Consider the following 17,582-nt stretch of genomic DNA (forward strand, 5'->3'; position numbering starts at 1 on the left):
CATGCTAAAAAGTAACTGTCACTGAACTGGTTTTAAGTTTAGCTGAAATCCATATCTGAATCACAAAGTCAAAATGAATATGAAAAAAATCCATTTTGATGCTGCAGAACACACAGGAACTACGTTGCCAAATTATACACTGTTGGTCTCTTTAATCTAGTTTCTTGTTTCCCGTTACAGCCCCGCTGGAATGCTTCAAAATAAGGTGTTAGAAAGCCTCAGGCATATGTGACACTGTCATTGGTGAGGTTTCCCTTCATTTTCCTCTATTAGTTTTCCACTTCTATCCTGAATTAGTGAGAATTTCCAATGTTTGTGCTGAACAGAAGAGTGTGCTCACTTAAGTACACAACCCTTTGTAGAAGCAAAGCTCTTCTCTGTAACACTACACTACACCAGAGAGCCCCTCTAATTATGTTTTGTCTATTGAATGTATACACTGTGCAAAGAGAAATTAAACTGAAACTAATATGAAAACACTTTCATAAGTTTTATGTGTTTCCTCTCAGCTGCACTTTATCATCCCTACTCTTCCATTAGCAGAAAGTCCCATTTGCACTACCTTCTCTTTTGCTTTGCCCACACTATCTTTTAACAAACACTCCCGATTTGTTTCAAAGCCTGTGACCACGCCAGAAGACATCCAGCTACATGGATGCTCAGTGCTTGAGCATTTCAAGCACTTTAGCCATGAAAATGAACATTGCTACAAGTGTACCTCCTTAAGTAGTGGGTAACTGTGAATCGGCGCTATGCGTGCAAAGCTGGCTGCTCCAACAAAGCAGGAAACAAAGATTTTTAGATTTGGATGATGTCTTGAGTGTTTTACTATTTCAGGCTACTAAGGATCAAGATGGTATTAAAGAGGGAGAAACAAGACTAAGAGTTTTATCACTGTAAAATCTTGCTGTAGTCCCTAATACAGCCTGCAGTTTTCAGCCGATGCTCCTTGTCAAACGTGTCCATGCGACCGCCTGGTATATAGAACCAGTACAACCACAATCTGTTGTAGGCATGGCTGTACATTTTCAAATGCATTTGTTTGGCTTGCAGTCTAAGTATGAAAATCACAGAGTCCTTTTCCAACTTTCTAAAGTATTTTGTAAGAGCTTTACTAGATAGTGATACGAGTGAAACACTGCTCAATTCAGTTGTATCATTTTACAGGGGAAAAATAGTTATGGTTTTAAGACAAGAAAACATTCTCCTGTCTATTATGCCTTTTTTTTTTTTCAAATGAGTAATCCCACACAGAATTGGAGACTGACACCAGGCAACTGCAAACTTTTTTTTTTCCTCTAATTTTGAATAATTAATTACAGACTTACAGGGCTGTTGGGGAAATATTGGTAAAGATTTATAAGTAACTTACTCAATTACTAGAATTAATACAAATATACCTGCATCCAGTATTCAGTCTGATTTTGTTTTTAATAATCTATTTAAGATGTTTTGTGAAATCATTCAAAATAATTTTTTCATTCACTCTTTATAGGTTCCCCAGCTACAGCTGGACAAATTATTTAAGTCTTGCATCCTCAAAGCATAAGATACAGCTTTCTTTGTGTTCTGCTGCATTATAGTCTTTCATTTTAGTTCTAAAACAATTTTAAAATATGTACAACTAGGTTTGCAGTTACACATGTCTACAGATATTGGTCTCATAAGAGTAAACATCTTTATTTTATAAAGAATTAGATATACAGATAGTAAAATTAAAAGTGACACTGAATTTGAGGAGCTGCAGCAGAAGTCAGAAACACCAATGTGTTGTACCTTTCAGATCTGCTTGTCAAGCATATTACCGTTACTGGAGGCATATTTTCGTATTTCTCCCACTGCTCTTCATCTTCTGATCAGAAGCTCTCCTTTATCTTTTCTAGCTTTGTATTTTTCTGTATGCAAGCTCTAGGTGTTTATTTGTTGATCATGTACTTTTCCTATTCCAATCCAGAAAGTCGACTTTCATTTATACTATTTTACAACACGCACGTGAGCACACAGGAAAAACAAACTTAATTCCTTCAGGCCAGGATATATGCCTTTAAGTTTTTGAAACATCCTCTCCATGTATAATACTCTAGAAATATTTTATTAACACTGGCATCATCACAGAAGTCTTTTTGACTTTTCAGAAGGGAGCGAGTCCCCTACCTGTGCAGTGGCAGGAGGCACCAGCAGTTCTGCTGCCTGTCACCAAAGACGACTAACTGCTGGAACAAGCTACCGAGCAGCAGTTTACCAAAGTTTAGGAAGCACTTACAGAAGATGCAATAAATTCAGACAACTTTTCACTATATTACTCCAAAGCCTTTTACTTGCAATTCACAGTGCAAGGCACATTAATCAATATACACTGGTTTGGGAAGGGTTTAGCAATAAACAATTAAAGGAGCCTAACAGTTCAAGAGACTGTCAATGGGGGTCCTAACCTTCACTTCTAGGGCATTTTCAGATTCGGCAGGGGAGCTTCATTATTCTTGATACACCTGACGAAATTTCATTAACTCATCCACGCTCCTGACCATATAAATGGTGTCTATCGACTCCCCACCACTGCCTCGATTCAAAGGATGAGCTAAACAGGAGTAATCGGAGCCATCCGAGACTGGCCCCCATTCTTTGAGGGTCACTTGGGAGAGAAGAACGGTAAATAAAACATTTAGCATGGAGAAAGCAAAGGGGGTTTGGTTTACCAAATCTTGCTGTTGCAATTACAAGGATCTGATAAAGCACCACAACTTCCGTAACAGGAGCATCGGGTGGCATCCTTGCTTCCAGCCTCGTAAATCACACAACCATACAGCCTCTCAGCCACATGATCCATTTTGTCCTGAGACTGTCAAGAACAACATATTCATTAAGGAATTACAGTTTCATTTCTGCACTCAAGTATTTTCTTCAGAAAGCACAGCCCTTGCCAGGGAAAGCCCAACATGACAACACAAGCTACCTGAGGTTGCCACTGATTTTGCTACAATTTTTTTAACCTATAAAAACAGTTTCTAAGACTAACACTGCCACTTTTTTAGAAGCATTAAGTTGATTACCACAGAAAACATAGATAGTATTTTACCTTCCTCTAACTACCTGCAAAAATACTTGGTCCCAACAGTGGAACATTCTTATTAAATCTCCAAACTTATTAATTTAATAATGCATCTGCTAGTAACAAGACATTTTGAATATCAATATGAAAAAATATTGCATGGACTGGAATTCACCGACGCTGATAACTTATTGCTTCTGTATTTTCAAAACACTGGCTTCTTTCTAGAAAAATTATAGGGGTTTCGTTTTGTTTAAGGTGAAATCTCTCCCAAAAGTCAGAGGCATTGCAAACAAAATGAAAATTAATATAAAACACAGTACACTATGTAATCAGTACCTTCTTACATTAATTTCTTCTTCGTGATTGAAATTCCCTCTTCCAAAGGCAGACTTTTATTTAGGAATGGGAGACAGGAAAGAAACAAAATAACCAAGCCTATGTAGCAAACCAGCACTTTCACTGGTCAATCCCTTCAAGCCTTTGGGGTTAGCATCCAGGGTTGTACTTCAACTAGACCCATACAAACTTAGCAAAAAGCGTTGGTTACATCATGGTCAGCTCCCAGCTAAATGCTTCTACCTGAACAACTGAGCTTCACACCGAAACAACAAGCCCAAAGGCAGACTGTGAAGGCTAACAAGGATGGGATCAAGCAGTCTGTGAATTCAATGCTAGGGGCCGCTGAGGAGCTAGACAACCCCCATGATCCACAGCCAGAGCTGACAAACGGCACCTGCCATAAGAAGTGTGATTTCCGACATCCAGATTCTTACAAATTGGTAATGTCCTAACTGATATTCGCACAGGAAACAAGGTGGGTAAAAAAGCGTGTTCTCAATACACTTAGAAGAAGGAAATCCACCCAGTCACTGTTCTTTCATGGGTGGGTCCAGCTTAAAACTAAAACCCGAAAACTCCAATACACTGGCCTGAAGAAAGACCGCAAGCATTTTGAAAAGCCTACAGAAAATAAATGGGCAACATGAATTATATTCATTCACATTTTGGCTCTTTTATCACAAATGAAGCTGGTTTTCCTGAAGACAAGATGTGGATGTGAAAGCTGCGTGCAAGCTGGGGTTTGGAGGAGCCAAAGGCTCGTACCCAAGAGGCTCAGGTCGCTCTGGGCACAGGGAATGGAGGTGCAAAGGGAAGGGGAGGAGGAAGGGCTTCCAGGGGCCATTGTCTAAGGGGGCACTTAGGGGAGCGCGACAGCGAGATGTTTGTCAAGGTGCTATACAATAGCCTAGATGTTAGGCCACTTTCTTAGAAAAACAAAACAAAAAAAAGAGGATCTGAACTTGCTTGGCTCTTCAGGTTAAACTCAAACTCACACCACAGTACCAGGTGAAGTTCCGCCACTGCACAGAAAAGCAAGCAAGATACAGGCGAGCAGAAATGAGCCGTCCAGCTTCTCTGTCCGACTGTCCAAGCACTCACATGATGAGCAGGAATCACCATTTTGGCCTGTTTACCCATATTACATTAGCTTGGTATTGGAGAAAACAAAACAAAAAAACCCCAAGAAACGGAAAAATCTTAGCATGCCATAGCATGTATAAAATGTTTTTAAAAAAAAGGAAATTTCACGCAGACATCAGCTTGACTATCAAAAAATATACAGAAAACAATTCCAGAAACAAATTTATAAACACCTTCAGAATACAAAGATAAGAAAGAGTCACCATTATCCATCAAGAAAAAGAACCTGTCAGCTCAGTGTGGTTTACTTGGAAGGGAGACTGCGCAGTGGGTATGGAGGAACATGTAGATGGCTTACTAAAAGTTAAAATGTAAGAGTTTTGATTCTTAGCCTGCCACATGGCATCTACATAAGCAAACAGTCTTCATTAAATGAAAAAATGGTGTACAGTCACATGAAAAAAATAATGTTTCTACAAATGAGAGAACGTTTCAAGAAAGCTCTTGCTATCCTAAGCCAATTCCATTAAAAGACTTTCATTAATGACTTGTATGTAGAAATACAAAAGTGTACATGATAAGTTGGGAAAGATTATAAGCCCTTTTGGGGACATGAACAGAATAAGGAAAGTTAATAAGAGAAAATTCAATACAGACAAATGTAGAGTACTATGCTCAGGAATAAGAAATCAAATACACAAATATGAAATGGGGAATAATTGGCTAGGCAGCAGTATTGTAAAGAGAACCTGGAGGGCATGTGGATTGCAAAATGGATTATTTAAAAAAAAGCAAAAAACAACAAAACCCAACCACAACAAAAACCAGGCAAGTGATCTAGGGAGTATTAGTATCAATGTTTTATATATAAAACCCAAGTAGTATGTATTATCTCAAAAGAGAGGTAATTATTTCATTCTGCTCAGCTCTAGGCTCTGATCTGGACACACTACTAATAATATGGAGAAAAACCAAAAAGAGTCCATAGGCAAGAATCACAGAAGATTTGACGGGGAAAAAAATGACGCACCACAAAAATTTTCAGTTTATTTTTATATTTTATATTTAATGAAGTGGGAAAGAAAAAAGCTAGGACACTATGGTCTTGACTACTGCCACCTTTCAGTTTCTTAGAAAAGAATATTTCATATTCTCACCTGTTACCTTCCCGGGACTGGAAGAGAGAAATATCCTAAAGCCTAGAGAAGCACGCACAGAGGTCATAAAGATTTCTGAATTAACATGTTTGTTGCTACCGGAGGAAGACCTTCTCTTAGTAGTTGAAACAACAGCTGTGTATTACCTGACCACTACCTAAACGATCTGGACTTAGGGGTCTGTGGCTCAACTGAGCAGGCACCAGGAAAAGAAACTTCAGCTTTGACTCAGCCTGGACCAGCACTCCTTTCTGGCCTGTTTGTACATGAACAAAGCAGGCCCTAATGGCCCCAAAGTGGCCCTAATTGCAAGCAACACAGCTGAGAAGCCTTAAAATTTTAGCTTCTGGATACTCATGATGAAAACCCATCATCTAACTGTGTTCTTGATGGCACCCAAGGAAGCTTTTGCAGAAAACTCTAAAAGCAACCATTTTGAGCAGTTGCTGATTATCTCCACTTCTAGAGTACCACACTACGCTGTGCAGGATCGTGCCCTTTTCTGCACCCTGAGGGTTCATGGAGCGGTCATCATGAAGTGGCTCTACCCAATTACAGTACCACCCTGAATCATAAAATTTGTAGTCTCCCTCCCTAAGGAAAGCAGGCTTGTGAGGCCATGCTGTGTCTCAGCACGCAACTGTCCACCCTGGATAACTTCTGAGTTCATTTTCCAGTTTCAACTATATCCAAAAAAGAGACAGCTGTCTCAAAACAATATTACATTTCTACAAGTTGCTTCAGCTGTTTGCTTTCACAGAAACACCGCATCGTGGCCTCAAGAACATAGATGTCCAGGAAATCAGGCTTCAGCCATTATGTAGCTCACGACACTGCGTATTTCTATCCTGTCCTGGACTGAATCACAGTCCGTCTGAGGCAGAAGCAGCGTGGTGTACCAGGAGAGATGGCAGACTTGGGGGTGGAGGGGACCATGCCACAGACAGGTCCTTCTGAAATGGTTCTCCTCCTGAAATGGACCTGAAATGGTCCTCCATCTCTGGGCGTGCCACAGGATGGCTCTATGCTATAAGCCACTCGGCTGAAACAAACTTTGCCCAGGGGATAAATAATTTTCTGTTCCTCATCTTCTGGATGCCCAATGTGATAAAATGGCATCTCATCCTTAGTATCATAGGCAAAAGAGACGGTAGAAGTTGTACATACACACGAGTGGTTTATGTGATGCTCCAAAAAAATTCAGAGCTACACAGCTCCAACTGGGCACCCAATAATCAGCAAGTATTTTTGCCTTTCACCTTTCTGCACCTTACTGCTATTTCTAAAACCAGCAGGCAGGCAGGCAGGCAGGAGTGGCTTGATGCATATTTTTAAAGGTTTGTGAAACTCAGGCACCGTGGTGCTGGGCACCAAAGAAACAACATGTTCTTCCTCTAGGAACAGCTGTATTATGAAACAGCAAGTCAGCCATAAGGCACATACCACATGACAGCAAAATAGCAAATTATCAAATAGCTACTCATTATGAAAACAATGCTCTATTCTGCACAATAAAAAACCCAGAGTTTTTCCAGAGGAAAAAAAAATAAATCAGTGAGCATGCAAATGAAGACAAAGTAAGAACAATGCTTAGTATACATCCCTATTTTCCAAGTTAAGAGAACGTTATTGAGAATGCAAGTACAACATCCAGACATTGCACTCGGACACATACAGACACACTATTCCAGCTGCTTTTGAACGGCAAATCCTATCCTTCCCTCCCAAAGCTCTGACATCTCATCGGAGCTGCAGGTTTTAGGACTACCACACACCTCTCTGCCATTTCAGTCAATTCAGTATTTCACAGGTGTTTGTAGGTTTTATCTTGAAGATAAGCCATTTTACCTTTCAGTCTCACAGATACTTGCTGGCAGCAAAGGAACGGTCATTTTCTAGTACCTGGAAGGACAGTATGTTCCTCCTAACTTAACAAAAACCTTCCACTTCCTGACCTGTCTCCTTGAAGGCATCTCTGTCCTGGCTCTGCTCCCTGCTTTGCACCAGGTCTGTTTTCCTTCTCTAGATGCACCAGCTCCCACCCAGATCTCCAATCCCAATGCCCGTCCCCTCGGGGAGCTATTCTTTGTCTCTTCTCTCCAGACCGGCCATTTCCACCCTGCCTCCTCCATCCTCCTTCAAGAGCCAGCCCCTGTTATCTCAATGGCTGGCGTCTCAGGGCTGCAGGCTCCAACTGCTTGTACTTACACTCTCCTTCCCAACAGCACCCAGTCCTGTTTTTTCTCCCCAAGCCACTCCTCTGATCCCAGTATCCACTGTGCTCCCAGCAAAGATGAAATATTCAGCAATTACAGTTAGTAAGCCCTCAGCATATGCAAATTGATCTTTTTGAAAAGGCTTGTATCCTGGCTAAATTCAGATGCTTTGTCATGCAAATAGCAAAAGACACATCCCTGGAATAAAATCCCTCACCCTCTTTCAACCAGATTTCAAGTGTTTCAAAGGAGAGGGGTACTATTGGTCTTCCACGGTAAAAGTTGTGAGAACTTGTTAAAACATTGGAAAACACATTTCTTCATTGTCGAATTTTCAAAATCAGCCAAAACATTTCAACTGAAATTTTGCACATACAGAAATTAAATAAATCAGCACAAGCATATATAAGCCATTATAAATTTTCCACCCAAACAGTTCAAGTTTGGCAAAGTTATAACAATGTCATTTGGCTACTTTAATACTTGTGACATTATCATATGCCTACAATTTAAGCAAAATGAATTATTAATATATACCCGTTTCTGTTAATTACTGTCTCCTCCAGGAAGATTTAATGATCTTGTAGCCAAGCCCAAATCATATTTGCTGAGGTCAAGAGTGCATTTGCTGTACCCAGTGGGTCTGAGCAGGATCCAGAAATCCTTGCTCTTCAGTAGCAAAAGTTTGCTTGGCACTACAAAGCCTACGAAAGCTGGAATCAGACACCTCATAATGTTCATCATTAAGAAAAAGCAGAAGAAAAAAACCCCGAACCTTTTGTGAGCTGACCAATTGCATAGAGGAAGCAATGCAGAAACTGAAGCATCTTTTTTTCCTTGGTTCTTGCCAGTCCAATAAAGTACTTGTATGTGCTGAACTGTATGGAAACAAATACCCCAGCCGTATGCAATACACTTAAAAGTTGGGTATGTATTTCAGGACGCTGCTACACTGAAGTATGTTTCTACAGTCCAACACAGCTATCATTCCCACTATCAGTACGTGTTAAATCTACACAACAAAAGCAGTTATTCTTAATGGTCTGAATTGCAGTATATACATTATCTGAAATGCCTTCATATGCTGTCCAACATACCTGTGCAGTGTAAAACAGTACCTGAAGCACTGTGATCAACCCTAAGTACTGATAAATAGTTACTATTTCTAGAACCTTCCCTTCTGTGCTCTCCCTTATTAAAAAGTATATTCTCTTGAAATTGCAAAAAGCGTATGTTCATAGACTCCCTTTTACAAGGTAGACCTGATGGATGAAATCAATGTACAAATGTCAAACATAATTTTTTTTAAAAAAGGCTGGATTAAACTACCAATTTTGTTTTCAAAGGGAAAAAAAAAAAAAAGAGAGAGATCAATATATCTTTCACCACCTGAAACTTGAAAAACTAGTTCACCATTTCCCAGGGTTGAGCAGCAAATTTATCATTGAAGCCAATTAATTTTAATCTGTATCTCATTTTTATGTAGCTTACAAACCTTACAGTAGAAAAAGGCAACCTAACTACTGTAAATCCATGCAATGTTATCTTTCCAAATTTGAAAGGAAACAAAACAAAACAAAAAACCCCACTCTATCTCTAGAAATCCACAAATCCTCAAAAGACCTGGGAAATCTCAGTTTTCCTAAACAGCAGCAGTATCAAATGAGGAAAGCATTGGTGAGTTTTTCTCTATTTACAGAGAACCCTACTGGCATCAACAAGAAAATGACAGAAGTTGTGTAAATTTCACTCCGCTTTCCTGCTTGGGAAGAGAGATCTATCAAGGCAAGCACCCACACCACTCATATAAAGGAGCCGTACATCTGAGCAGCCAACCACCCAAGGCAGACTTGAGGAGAAACAACAAAGGAGACATCTTCTTTCTTCTTCAAAGCAGCAGCAAAATGGAAAAGACGAAACACCCATCTCCTTCCATGTGACCAACTGGCCAAGATCAAACTTACGACACATTTACAACTGGGGTCATGCAAAAAAATGGAGCAAGAATACCACGATAACAGCAATCAAGTATTCTCACTTTCTCTATGTTCTCTCCCACAACAAGCTGAAAAATCAATCAATAACCAACTCTAACACTTGCTTCTGTGTTGTTATTTTGATCATGCATCCTTTTATATCAAAGTAAATCACAGTCTCTAGTCACCCGGTCAGTTTTTAAACAAAATCTGCACGTCTGCTGAGCCACGAGGTAAGGGCATCTTGGGAAAAAGACTACTTCAGAAGACCACTGAAAGGTCAAGGCAACTGAACAGAAAACACGTAATCCCTTCAGAATTTAGTTTTCCTTATGATATATGTTCTTTTTTAACTATTTTTCTACATATATTTTCTAGCATAAAACATTATATAGAGAGAGTGTTCCATTTGCAAATGCCTATAAAAGTGCTGTTTCAAAAGCTACATAAAATTCATATTGTCCGGTCCTTCTTTCTCCAAGATTAAAAGTTTACAGAGTTTCACCATTCAACGAGATGTCAGCAGGTCCAAGCTCCGAATCTGAATTAATCCAATTTTAAGGAATAAGAAAAAAAAATGAAAAAAAAAATACATCTGCTGTGAAGAGATAACAAAAGAAGATGTTTAGAAAAATTTTAGTCTTTTTCCTTTTACAATGTAGATGAGCCTTGTTTGGCCCTGGCACAGCACGAGTGGTGGAAGAGCTACTATTTAATACAACTTTCCTGTCCTTTATGGAATAGGGATGGCCTGAACCCAAAATTAAGTCACAGCTGTTCCAGAACGGGAGAAAGGGGCACAACAATACTTGTGATTTTTCTCTCTTCCTCTTCTTCACGCCTCACAGGTATCGTGTGCCTTCATTTTTAGTGTTTTACCTAGCTGTGCTGTACTGTACCTCTCTGGCATAAAATTAGGTATTATTTTTCCCCAATTCATCTATCCACACTTCACATGTGTTGTTAAGCTACACAGTACAGATAATTTACCCCAAAGGTCAGGCAGACGGGACAAAGGGAAAGACCGTAAAACTAATACCATCTTTGGAACTGAAAATTTGCCAAGGGCTACTGTAAATGACTTGCAAAACTTGTTCATTTTAATAGAAATCACATAACCTCAAAGGACATAAATATTAAAGACAGCATATAGTGAGATACCATGCTACAAACATATTTGGCACCGGATTGTTCTGTAAAATATATCACATCCTTGATTACAAACAACATCTGAACAACACACATCTTTTCCACAGTTGATAAATACTCTTTTCACACCCTAGTCCTGTCACTGGCACACATCCTCATGGGGAAGAAACATGTTCCATATAATTAGGCCGTCCAAACCTGAGGTAGATTTTTTTTTTTTTTTAAATTTACTTCCTTAATTATTACAAGTGTATTTTGGAGATTGGTTACTGGCTACACATTTTAGATACTTAAAACCTTGAGGAGACATGACAAAGTTATATGTTCTGTTCCAAAAACTTTCAAAATTAAACATAATTATAGTCCTGTTCTTCTTGATTAAATAAAAATTTATTAGTCAAACATACATATTTTCTCTGTGGTTTTCAAATTAACACAATCATCTCATGCAGAAGTTGGAGCTGTATCTTTGTAGAGATATTTAATTCAATGGCAACTTTTCTGAGCAGAACAAGAACTCATGCATCACCTTGGGAGAAACATTGCATGGCGGTAAAAAAATGTCGTAAGAAAGTGGAAAAAAATTTAATCACAGCTTTTTGGATGTCAGAAAGAAAGTGTATGAAAATGGCAACGGTGTGATCTGATCTACTGAGAAACTTGAAAATATGTAATACAAAAAAATGTGGAATGTTGACTATATAATGGCATTCCACAGCCATAAACCAAGTCTTTAGGCACCCCCCTTTTTTTTTTTTTTTTTAATTAAAGGAAAGGAAGGGGGGGGGGGGGAAGATGAGAGAGGAAGAGGGTGTTTCTAAATTCCCAGTTGTGTTTATCCGTAAGTAGATGCTACCAAGAAGATACAGATCTATCAAGTCCACGACTTAAGAACAATCCATTTCAGTGTTTTACATAAAATAATCTATACATGAGGAATTCACATTTCCAGCTGTTAGTTATAATGAGTGGGAGACTAAGTGTATTTAAATCAAACAGCACCATCTAGCAGGCCCCCCATAACTTTACTTAGGAGGGCAGTTGCTACTTGGCAATAGGTCCGTTTGGGCGGCTGGCCCTGAAAATTATTAAGCATTTTCATACCGCATGAAATATTATGTGCTTTATGGCAGCAAGAACCCAGAAGAAACATCAGCTACAATGAAAGAAGACAACTGAAAAAACAGTTTAAAGTTTCAGCCCTAGGACCGGAACAGTTGTGTGTGTGGCTTGTACTGGGTAGCTTTTGCAAAGCAGAATTAAGAGCATGATCTTCATCTGATCCAAGAAACAGCAGCCCTGTAGATTTGTCTTATCTAGTCCCACGGTGCGATCCTACTGCGCCCTTCAGGAACTTACCAAGTGTACTGACAAACACCAGCAACTATGTAGCGCAAGAAAATGGTTGAATTGTATAATTTTGGTACACCAAATAAACAACACTTCCACTCTCCACTTGAGCAGTTATTTTTAAAATTATTCCTACACTGGGAGTAAGAAGTGCCACTAGTTGATTAGATTTTAGTGACCAGGTTGTGTCTCCCTCTCCACCTTAGCAATTAACATCTCATGTCAGTGCTGCCTCGGTCTTCCTCCACCTTTCCGTCGCAAAGTTACATGTGAAATTCCCAAACATAACAACACTTTAAATTTCCCCTAGAATCTCCCTCTCCTGTAGCAACAGGGATGCCTGGCCTGCTGCTGCTCCAGGAAGCATGCATGCCAGTCTCTGGAATTAGGAAGTCTCTAAAACACTGTAGCAAAAAATCCAACCAACCAACCAACAAAAAAACAACAACAAAAAACTTTTAGGTGAAGGTTCAAGACAAACTGCCTGAAGGGAAACTCATCACCCGTGCCCGGAGCATTGAGCCTGATGTTAAATGAAATTCCGGAGCAAAGCGATTTTTGCAGCAGATAGGTGCAAACCTGGTTTCTGGCCGGAGGTCTCCATCCCCGGACCCCCCAGCAGCCTTACCCCCACCTTCCCCGGGCTGAAGCCACCTCCGACACCCCTCCTCCTCCTCTTCACAGGGGCTCTTCCTCCCCCTTCACCCCCGCCGCCTCCTCCCCGGGCTAAACCGGCCTCGGTAACGCCACGAAGCTGCCACTACAGGCAACTTAAAGAGACGCCGTCCATTCCAAAAACTCTTTTTCCTCCCCAGTTCTTTCCCGCCTGCCCTACAGGCAGCGGAGGGCTCGGGGACGGAGGCACCCCCAGCCCTGCCGGGCCGCCCGCCGCATCCCGCCGGGCGGCTGCACCGGCGGCCCGGCTCCCCGCCGCTTCCCGCGGGCGCCGTCGGTCTCTCCCGAAAGCCGTGCGCTTACACGGGGAGGGGAGAGAAAAAAACAAAGCAGCCCTCGCGCGGTTCAGCCGGCGATTTTATTCACGGGGGGAAGAAAAAAAAAAAAAAAAAAAAAAAAGTAGTTTTTGCAGGCAGTTTCGGCACCAGCCGGATTCAGGCCGGAGCGGGGGGTGCGAGGGAGCCCCGCCGCGCACCGGCACCCCCCAAAAAAACCCAACCAACCCCAAAGCGGGGGGTGCCAGCCCGGCAGCACCTTTGTTCGGCGGGGCGGGAGCCGGAGCGCGGCGCCCCCCCCCGCCGTGCGCCCCGGAGAACAATGCGCGGGGGCCGGGGCCGGCGGGCGGCGCGGTCCCGGGGAAAAGTTGCGAGGCGACGAGTTGGGAAACGGCGGGAGGCGGCCCCCGCTCGTCCTCCCGTGTCCCCCGTGTCCGCGTCCCCGGGCCGGGGCTCTTTGTTACCGGAGTTGTCCCGGCACCTTGCGCCGCCGAGCCCCGCGGAGGGCCCCGGGGACGGGGAGAGGGGGGGAGCCCGGCGTCGCTCGGCCGCCCGCCCCGCGGAGGAGCGGCCGCGGCAGGGAGGGAGGGGGGGGGGGACGGACGCCCGGCTGCGGCCCCCCGCGCCCGGCTGCCGCTGTCCCGCCGCGGGGACCCCCCCCCCTCCTCTCCTCCGCGGCCCCTCCCGCGCCCTCGGCTGCCGGCCCCCTCACGCCGGCCCGGGCGGCGCCGGGCCCCCTCGGTCGGTCCGTCCGTCCGCCTGTCCGTCCGGCCTCCCGCCGCGCCCGCGCCCGCCCCGCACCGCCCCGCACCGCCCGCCGGCAGGAAAGTTACTTTGCGCGCAGGGTCGCGGTCCGGCCGCGCGGCCCGGCGGGCTGTACTCACTTCTCCCTGGCCTGGCTGTCGGACGGGACGCTGCTGTTGCTCTTGCCTTTGCCGTACATGCCTGCAGAGAGCTCCGACTGTCACGCACCTGTCAACCCATCACAGCCTCCCCGGGAACAGCCCCGTCACCATGGAAACGCCGCCACACACAGCGCCCATTGGCCGGGCGCGCGGGCGGCCACGCCCCCCGCCCGGTGATGGACAGGCGGAGAGCCGGACGGGCTGCTCCCTCCTCCCCCTCGGCTCCTCCCCCCCCCCGCTCGCGCTCTCCCTTCCCCGGCGCAAGGGGGAATTAGAAACGGTTCTAGAAGGATTTTAAACAACCGGCTGTTCCCAGCCGCCGCCACCCGCCCGCCGCCGCTGCCGGCGAGGGAGAGCTCGGCGGCGAGCGGCAAACTGCGGACCGGACTCTTTCGGCAGCCGGCGCCAGCCAGCCCGCCCGCCCGCGGCCTCCCCGCCCGCCCTCCCTCGCCGGCCCCCGCGCTCCCCTCAGCCCGCCGCGCCGCCCGCTCCCTCGCCGCCTGCAGCCCCCTCCTCGGCGGCCGCCAGGCCCACGGCACCTCGGGGTCCGCGCCCGCCTGATGCCTTCCTCAGGGAGGCCCCCCCCCCCGCCCCCCCCCGCGGGGTCGCCTCCCCCGGCCCCTCAGAGCCACCCGCCTGGCCCGCACCCCACGGGGACCCCCGACCCCCCCAGCCCCGGTCGGGCGCCTCCCGCCCGGCGCCCGCATTTCCTCGGCGCCGAAGGTCAAACCCGTTGCCCCCCCACCCCCCGCAGGGCTGGGAAGGGTCGGGCCGGGCCGAGGGACCCCCCCCCCGTCACGGGAGGGCGAGCCTGGGGCGCAGGGGCTCGGCGGCGGGGACGTGCCCCGGCTCTCGGGGCCGCAGGGTAACGTGGGCCTCGTGGGCGAGAGCCGAGACCGGCCTGTGGCGATTGGAGGCTGGGAGGAAACATTTCCTGAACCAAAACAGTGTGCCTCAGAAAAGCTTAAAAAAAAATAGTCCAAAGAAAATTCAAGGAAATGCTTTGATTTTTTTAAAGGTACATTGCAAATAATTGCGTGCTCCAGAGAGATGATAGGAAGGGAGCAACCACTGGGACCATTTATTACTTGCTTTTTCTGAAGTACCCCGGTCTCAGGATTTTTTTCCCTTTGCTGCTAAAGTATAATCCCAAATTTTGCCAGTGTTGATACTTGCTTATCTTTACAAACGTGTGACTAATCTTGTAAACCTACGCACGTGTGTAACCCGAGGGGACTTCTACTATTTAATGTCAAGCCCTCAGAGCGATTTTTTGGTCAGGCCAGGTTGTAAATATACCCATCTCCCCGTTGTGTTGGCAGGCAAAGGTCACGAACAAAAAGCGCCACGCAAAATTCAAGGAGGGAAGTTGTACGAGGTGTAGGCCACCAGCATCTGTTTATCGTTGTTGGAGCTGCAGGAAAAAAACAATCCTCTGGATTTTGAGCTGCTAGAGTGAAGGAACCGGTGAGGTGAAATTGTTGGCGGGGGATTAAGAGAGTATTAATGAGCGACTGGAACAAATTAGCGATGGAGTAGCAGAGACAAGAGGAAGGAGAGGCTGAAGAGTCCAGCGTACTCGTGGCTGCACGTAGGCAATTCTGTCACGGCGCGGGTTCTGTGGGATGCACGGTTTTGCAACTTGCTGCAATAATTCGTCAGGTTAAAGCAGACCGCAACAAAAGCCATTTTGTGCCAAAGTTGTTTGCCTGTCTCAGGCTTTTGCCCCGCTATATTTTTTGTATTAACAGGTCAGTGGGAGAGACTGGGTGGAGCGGGTCTAGTGAAAAAGGTAAATTAGGCTTTCCAAGCACCGGCCTCCGCATCATGGCCGGACCTGCTTACTTCCAAGTTACGTCAGCAAAACTGGAGAAAGAACGATGAGAAGGGTGGCAACAGTGGGTTATGGCGGGAGAAGAAAGTAAGTGGGAAATGGCAGGAGAAAACAAGCGAGGAAGGAGAGGAGGGAAGGGTAGGAGAAGCTAACAGAGGAGGTGAAAATGACCATGGGTGAGAACAAAAAAAGGAAACAAAGTACAAGAACAATGCACAGTGAATCTGGGTGATAAAAGGGGCAAAAGACTGTAGGGAGAGGATCTGAGAAGGGCTCGTTAATGAAGTGTGAACCAAAAGGACGTATTTTGCCCTCATTTCTACCAAATAGTGCTTACATATCTTGTACCACGAGTTCAGGTGGAGGCTAGCCATGTGACTGATTGCATTCAGTGTGAATATGGGTAGCAGAAAATGGTACAAAGAAAGAAAGGCAGAGAAAGAATCAGGACAGAGAACAAAGAAGGACTTGGGTTGTGGTTAAAATATAAAAAAATAAGAGTTGCTGCGGGAAGGAAAAGAGTGAACATGGATATCCTTGGGCAAACACACAAAGGACAGTTGACACTTGCTTTGGTACAGGATCATTGTAATCCAGAGTACAATTTTCATCTAAATATTTGATTGCCCTTGTGGAACAGCCGCTGTCATCCCGTCAGATACGTTGACTACCTCCTGTTCAAGCCTTTATCGTGCCACCCATTAGCCATAGTATCAGCACGGCTTTCACATGAAACTGATAACAATGGTGAAATCATTCCTGGGCAAGGCAGTCATCTTAGCATCTTCTTTTTTTTTGTTGGTTTTTTTGTTTGTTTGTTTTCCCTGGCGAAATCTCTTGTTTTGTTTGCCTCAATAGTTTTGATTGATTTGTTTGTGGTTTGAAGGGTGGGGGGTTATTTTGAGAAGATGGCTATGTCACTGCTGTGTCAGCCTGGTATGGGGAAAAGTTTTGTTCTGCAAAAGTACAATGTTGAGGTGTTTCCTAAAAATGCAATGATGAGGTTGCTGTAATGTTGTTGGATATACATTCCATTACAAGATTTTCACAGCTGAAAATGCTTTGTTCCTGTTTTTCGTGTAATTTATTTGCATTCTTGTGATTTATTTTGGTCTGAAGGACTGCGAATGCCTTACATGCTCATAGATCAAATTGTGATTTGGAGCAGAGTGGAATGAACTTTGGGAGGCAGGGACGGACACTCGGACATGAGCAGGGTGGCTCTGTCCCCAATAATAATGTTAAAACTCCTTCTCCTTACAGGTCTGGTTCCCAGGCTACCATTAACATTCAGGTGATGACTTTGTAATTTTGCTTAGAGATCCTTCAGTGGAAAATACAGAAATAGTGCTAGTACTTATTTATTATGCATATGAAAAATAGAGCACAAAAAGGGATAAGGTACTCATAAGGACTCTGCTGTAGATGTGCCAGGCTAGTGTTACCACTGCCTTTGCATTAATGCTATCATGGTGTATTGTCTATCAGCACCATGCGAACAAAATGTCATCATGTGGATACAAAAGTTTGCGTAGCAAGCAGGTAAATTAGCATGAAAACATCCAAATAGT

The 17,582-nt window shown here is 44.4% G+C and overlaps 1 protein-coding gene across 12 annotated transcripts in view; it reads right to left on the minus strand.

The window, feature by feature from the left end:
• SSBP2 (single stranded DNA binding protein 2) overlaps nt 1-14,314 on the minus strand; it is a 201,352-nt gene extending 187,038 nt beyond the window's left edge. For 6 of the 12 annotated variants that reach the window (XM_087761480.1, XM_087761483.1, XM_087761477.1 and 3 more), the window contains exon 1: nt 14,157-14,300. In XM_087761480.1, the coding sequence (XP_087617606.1) occupies nt 14,157-14,215 (59 nt within the window). In that variant the 5' untranslated portion in view covers nt 14,216-14,300. Of the gene's footprint in view, nt 1-14,156 lie in introns of all 12 variants that reach the window. The other 6 variants (XM_087761485.1, XM_087761481.1, XM_087761474.1 and 3 more) reach the window with 4 other exon arrangements.
• Between the last annotated feature and the right edge of the window lie 3,268 nt (nt 14,315-17,582).

Source organism: Nipponia nippon, unplaced genomic scaffold, assembly GCF_047370975.1.
Source record: "Nipponia nippon isolate SJK-2023a ecotype South Korea unplaced genomic scaffold, ASM4737097v1 scaffold_24, whole genome shotgun sequence".
Lineage (NCBI taxonomy): Eukaryota > Metazoa > Chordata > Aves > Pelecaniformes > Threskiornithidae > Nipponia > Nipponia nippon.